General features: G+C 65.5%; 2 protein-coding genes across 2 annotated transcripts in view; both read left to right on the top strand.

Moving 5' to 3' along the window:
* Positions 1-726: 726 nt before the first annotated feature.
* On the top strand, positions 727-3,700 carry MNEG_12023 (transferase; the record flags this gene model as incomplete). The annotated part of the gene is made up of 8 exons (XM_014039504.1): positions 727-883; positions 1,221-1,264; positions 1,769-1,886; positions 2,276-2,356; positions 2,589-2,765; positions 2,927-3,056; positions 3,359-3,411; positions 3,609-3,700. 8 exons carry the CDS (start codon positions 727-729, stop codon positions 3,698-3,700), a joined length of 852 nt encoding a protein of 283 aa, XP_013894958.1.
* A 1,328-nt stretch (positions 3,701-5,028) lies between these two features.
* Positions 5,029-6,085, top strand: part of MNEG_12024 (coproporphyrinogen III oxidase) — a gene marked incomplete at both ends in the record, with an annotated part of 1,817 nt that continues 760 nt past the window's right edge. The window contains 3 exons of the mRNA XM_014039505.1: positions 5,029-5,136; positions 5,288-5,373; positions 5,609-5,771. Coding sequence (XP_013894959.1) covers positions 5,029-5,136; positions 5,288-5,373; positions 5,609-5,771 — 357 coding nt within the window. The remainder of the gene's footprint in view (positions 5,137-5,287; positions 5,374-5,608; positions 5,772-6,085) is intronic.

Genomic DNA, 6,085 nt, shown 5'->3' on the forward strand with positions numbered 1-6,085 from the left:
TGGCAGCGCCGCCGCTACCCCCACGGCCGCCGCAGCTGCTGCCGTCGCGCGCGCAGGCGGCCGTGGCGGGGGCGCCTGTAAGCAGGGTTGCGGACGGCGACGGCACGGCGGGCGGGCCTGGCGGGACGTCCGGCGCCGGCGTGGGTGGGGCGCTAGGTCCGGCGTCCTGACTTGCGGGCACCTGCAGTTGCTGCGGCCGCGGTGCGGGGCCGCCTGGGCCGCTGCTCGCGAAATCCAGCGGGCCGGCGTCACCAAGGCGCCCGAGCGGTGCGTCGCCTGGGACGCTCCGGGATGCCTCTGCGCGGGGCTGCGCGCTGCGTGGCATCTATCAACACACTTGTTTTCAAGGGGGCCTCCCTGCCTCCGTGCGAGGTAGGGAGCAGACGCGGATGGCCGAACACGCAGGCCTCAAGTTGAATTACATGTGCAAGATACACAATATCATGGAAAAATGGTGAGAGTTGAATATGGGACGTTGGATGCCTATACGAGGCAAATCACTGCAAGCACACCAGTGCAATCACTTGCACTCTCCAGGTGCCCGCGGTCTTCGTGTGTAGTAAGTTTCAGCAAATGCAAGCCTACGTCACGACGGTTACATTAGGGTTAATTAGCATCATAGACGGCGCTCATTCGCTCCAAGGGGTGTTCAGCTGAACAGATCACTGCTGCTGGCTTCCCGCCAGCAGGCGCAGCAAGAATTGTGTAGGCTAACCGACAGCAACCATGCCTTTCCCCATGGCTTACGTGGGACGGCATCCCAAGCCGAAGGACCTTCTTGGCAAGGTGCTGTACGGCATCGGCAGCGTGCTGCGGGGGACTGGAAAAGCGCTGGATAGCGTAGGATCCTCGATTCAGGGACCCTATGGCGTGCAGGCCGAGCGTGAGTCTGGCCAGATCGCCTGGGGTTGGCTTGTGTGGGGGAGCAGCTGGCCCTGCAATGTGGGAGGGCTGCTTCTCGTGAGCTTTGCGCAATTCAGGTCGACACCCTGCCTTTGGCGCTGCCCTGCGGTGCAGCCAGCTTGTTTTCGGGCGCGTTGCCGCACTGGCGCGTCACTGTTCTGCAGGGATGCACTGCATTGCAGCGTGACCCGCCTGCAGCTGGGTGACCGTCCATCGGGTGTCTCGAGTCTACAATACTCATCGTCACGGCACGGAAGGTGCTCGCGTGTGGAGCCCCTCCCACCCCCCCTCCCCCTTGGAACCCCGGTGTTTCGCAGTGCCGCCCAACACTGCGTGGCTGCCGTTGATAGCCAACCCTCAGGTGGGCCCGTGGCCCCACCCGGCACACGAAACCTTGCTTATCGTGTGGGAAGCATCCTGCTCAAAACAAGACGGGCAGCAACGGCCCCGACTGCAGCATTGCTCTCGCCAACGCCGCAGCAAGTTCGAGCTCGGCACAGAGCTTGCCAATGCACGCCCCTCGCCGCGCCGAGGCTGCCGCCGCCAACCGGGCCTTGCAGGTCAAGGGCGTCGGGAAACATTCAGAGGTGGCTTCGCGACCAGACTTGAAGGACTCCCCAAAGGTGCGGCGCGCCGCGCCTCGCCACAGCCCGCGCCGCACTTTCCGGTCGCCGCGAGCGCCGCAGGCTCCCGCATTCAAGCCAGCAGCACGCCCGGCTCGGGCCTCTCAACGCGCGACAAGCCCGCGGCGGCGCCGGCGCCGGCGCCGCTCGCTCGGCCGCCGCGGCTGCGCCCACGTAACGCGCGAGGCTGCCCGCGACCGCATCCACATGACGTCCACTCTGCTGCGGACGCGTGCGGCCAGGTATCGATTGTGGAGCCGGTGAAGGGCCCGGACGTGTTTGTAGCGCAGAACGCCACCATTCTGGGCAACGTCAGCATCGGCAAGGGCAGCAGCATCTGGTACGGCGCGACCTTGAGAGGTGAGGCTCGCCGGGCGCGACGAATGCATTGCATCACATTGCAGCACTCTATTCCAGCAGCGAGGACAAATCTGTTTGCAGGGGAGAACCCCTGGCTCTCGATATGGGGGTAACGCCCCCAACATCAAAGGCCAGAGGAGCAATTGGGCGAGACCCGCGCGCGCGAGAAACCCCGCACGGCGCGTGGCAGCCGCCGGCCACGCTGCCAGAGCTTGCCACGGGAGGGCGGCGCAGCTGCGCATGAGGCAGACGGGCGCGGCTGGCTGAGCGCGTGGCGGCGCTTGCTGCCGGCGCATGTTGGAAGCGAAGGGCAACCACTTGAAGCAATGAGAGCTGCCATTGTAGGTGCGCACACACCACGTGCACATGCTCGCCCCGTACCCCGCCAGGCGACGTCAACGCCATCACCATCGGCGAGCGCACCAACATCCAGGACAACGTGGTCATCCACGTCGCGCGCCACGTGCCCAGTGGGTCACTCTTCGGGTTGACCACTTGGTTGACCACTTAGTTGACCACTTGGTTGACCGGCGCGTGCGAGCCTGATTTGGGGACTTTGATCCTTGGAGTCTGGACCTCGGAGTTCCTGGGTTGCTGGTTTGGACACGGATACTTGTGAGACCTGCCGGTTTGCAGCCGCTGTTTGCCCGCGTGCGCGTTTTCACTGTCCCCGCGCAAAAACGCGGCTGCCGCCCCGTGCAGGCACTGCAGCGCCGCGCGCCACCGTCATCGGCAGCAACGTGACGGTCGCGCACGGCGCGCTCGTGCACGCGGCGACGATCGGCGACGGCTGCCTCGTGGGCATGGGGGCCACGCTGCTGGACGGCGTCACGCTGGAGCCGGGCAGCGTCGTCGCCGCCGGCGCGGTCGTGCCGCCGGGTGCGCCGCTGCGCTGGGGCGAGCGGGCGGGGGGCCTCGCGCGGCAGGCGCGAAACCAAGTGGGTCGAGCGACTGGCAACCTTGTGGCGGATTGGTATGGTACCGTGCGCCACCATTTCGACTCGACTTGAAACCGCCCGCGCGCGCCCCCGCGGCCGCAGGCGCCGTCATCAAGACGGGCCAGATCTGGGCGGGCGCGCCGGCCAAGCTGCTGCGCACGGTCAGCGCCGAGGAGGCGTCGTTTCTGGTGCAGAGCGCAGACAACTACGCCAAGTTGGCGCAGGCGCACAAGTGGGTGCATGCGTCGTTGACTCTGGGCGCTTTGGTTGTGATCATCTTGAGGCTGAGTTTGTCGTCACTGGGTCATCAGGCGGACCGGCAACCGCGCAGAGCTCTGAGTTGTGGCGGCTGTGGTGATCGTGCTTTCGTGACGTGAGGCCAGAGCACGGCGTGCAGAGGCTGGCAGCGCTTGCAGCCCACGCCTTGATTGCAGCGCGCGCGCCGGCTCGACCCCTCCTATACAGCGGCCCCTCTCACCAGTCATCGCCCCCCACCGCAACTCGGCCACGCGGCCGCCGCCGCCGCCCCGCCAGGACCGAGAACGGCAAGGTGTTTGAGGAACTTGTGCTGGATGCGACCATTGCGGGTGGGTGGCCTCGGCGGCCTCGGTGGGGGTTCCTCGCATCTGTCAGCCCGCACACCCGGCCGCTGGGGCGTGCCGGTCACACGCCGTCCAACGGCTGGCGCCTGCTGGCCCCGCGCCCGCCTGTTTTGAAGCGACCGGCCGCTTGTCGGCGCTGGCGTGACCGTGGACTCTCTGCCCCCGTCCTGTTCGGCCCGCAGGCGAGCGCGCGTGGCGGGAGAAGACCGACTCGGACGTGCACCAGGGCATCTACAGGGACCCCCAGACCCAGGTCCTGCTCAGCATGCGCTGACCTCAGCATGCGCAGCACGCACAGCACGGGCGCCACCCCCCAGGACGCGCGGCGTCCCACCTATGCCTCGGCACCCAGTGGCGCCCCCCCCGCGCGCTGATCGGTTGGAGCGGTGCGGTGTGCAGCAGGCGGCTGCAGGCGCCTCGGTACCAACTGCTGTGGGCGTCCGCTGGGTCGCCTTGGTGGCGGCTTTGTTTTCAAAGGAGGTCAGCGCCGGCCGGCCTGCAGAGCCCATGCATGGAGGGGGCTCTTGGTCGGGTGGCGCGCTCCAATCGCGGCCTCAGGCCGCCGGCTTGACACGTAGAATGAGAACGATGGTGAAGACGCGCTGGGCTGCTTTGCGTTCGGCCTGTGTAGGCGGCTTGGCGGCGTTTGTAGCGAGCAGGTGTTGTTGTGGCGGCTGCCTGGGGCCCCCGGATAGAACGGCGCAGGCATGTGGTGCTGCTGTTTCTCTGTTTCTTGCATTTTTTGGACGCGCCGGCGAGTGGCACTCCACCGCCTTATGGTGCAATCGAGTTGCGCCCTTCTTCAGTTTCCCGAAGCATGTGTGCGACCGCGACGAGTGGTGCTGTGGCAGAACACTTTGCATGTTGCCTCCGGCCAGTCCTTGTGCCACTTTTTCTCACCGGCTTTCTTCCCTCCTCGTTGGTAAGCCGTTTCCACACACATCTTCAAACACATCTTCAAGGGCCTGCCGCGTGTTGAGGCACATTCTGGGCTTGAGGTTGCTCGGTCATTGGAACGATGCTGCTGTTTCTCTGTTTCTAGTGGGCGTGCACCCCTTATCCCACAGCTGTACCCCTGTCATGTGCCCGTGGGCAAAGGGCCGGTCAACCGCATGTCAGGCCAGTCGTAGCTCAGGAACGTGCGTGGCCACGGCGTCTGCCTCAAGCTTCATAAAGGTGTCTGGTATGTCTTTCGGAGCGGCATCAGAGCTCATCTAGGCACTCAGAGCTTGGGTCTGTGGGCACATGTCTGGGTTGTTTCCACAGGTGCAGCGTCGTTTGACTTCTTGTCCACTGTAGGGAGTGCTATGTACAACGATTCACATAGCATCTTCTTTAAAAATACCGCAAGGCGAGAAAGAGGACGGCAGCCGCTCGTGTGTCGATTGTGACGGTTCGGCACCCGCAGGTTTGCGGGATGGTGAGAGGGCGACGGCGACAAGCTGGAGTCTCATTCAAAGCTCAGGCATTTATCGGGGGTGCTGCGCGCAGGCTCATCTCCTGCATCTAGCTCGGGTGCCTACTCCGGTCTGGATCGCACGTAGCTCCGGGACCATTCCATTTGGTCGCAGGTCATCGCTGCCACAGGCGAATATTACAGCAATGGCTCTCTCAGCGCACCAGTCCCGCGTGGGCCTGCGCGCCAACAGCAGCAGCATCTGCAGCAGGAGGGCGCTCGTCGTCCGTGCCACGGCGACCATGGAGGCCAAGGTGATTTGAAGATCCTCAATCAGAGAATAGACATGGCTTTGCACCTGGCACCTACGTCGACCTTGGGCTCGCTGGGAGCTCGATCGCTCACTGGGGCCGATCTCTCACCCGCCTCTCCTGGGCGTGAACTCGCCGCTCATGGCGACCACAGACCACCAGGAACGGTGTTGGTGTCGAGAACTACATCAGTGAGGTGCCAGAGACGCTCACGCGCCCGGACCTCGACACGCCCGACACGTGAGCGCAAGCGGCGCGTCGGCGCACCAGGCGCCCTGGCATCGATGCAGCCCACGGCTCGTTAAAGCACTGCCTGCCTCTTGCGCCTGATGGCTGTGACGATGCAGCATCGAATGCAGCGGCCGCAACACACGCCCCCCCGCCACATGGCACCCGCCCGACCCCACAGCTGCAACCCAACAATCGTCGCCGCCGCTGCCCCCCCTCCGCGCCCTCCCGCACGCCGCCCCCGCAGCATGCGCTTCCGCTTTGAGAAGATGATCCGCGAGGCGCAGGACTCCATCTGCGCCGCGATCGAGGAGATCGACGGCACCAAGTTCCGCCAGGACGCCTGGGTGCGCAACGAGGGCGGCGGCGGCATCACGCGCGTCATCCAGGACGGCAACGTGTGGGAGAAGGTGCGGCCTCGCGCGTGGGCGGGGGGCGAGCAGAGGGCGTGCAGGGCGCGTGGGCGCCGAGCGGAGTCGTCCGCGCTGGGCGCGCGCAGCAGCGGCGGGCACACGCGCGCGCGTGTGCGGGGGGGTGTCTGCAGGCGTGTCAGCTTGTGTGTGCACGCGTGCGTGTGTTGCCTTCAGTGGTGTGAAGAGGTCATAAGCATGCCGTTACTTGTGTTACTTGTGAAGATTCTCGCTGGCTCCTCCTGCATGCCATCGCGTAGCACCGCTGCCAGCCCCTATGCCGCCTCCATAGTCTGCAAGACCCCCCCCCCCCC

This window comes from Monoraphidium neglectum (genome assembly GCF_000611645.1).
Source record: "Monoraphidium neglectum strain SAG 48.87 unplaced genomic scaffold scaffold03018, whole genome shotgun sequence".
NCBI lineage: Eukaryota > Viridiplantae > Chlorophyta > Chlorophyceae > Sphaeropleales > Selenastraceae > Monoraphidium > Monoraphidium neglectum.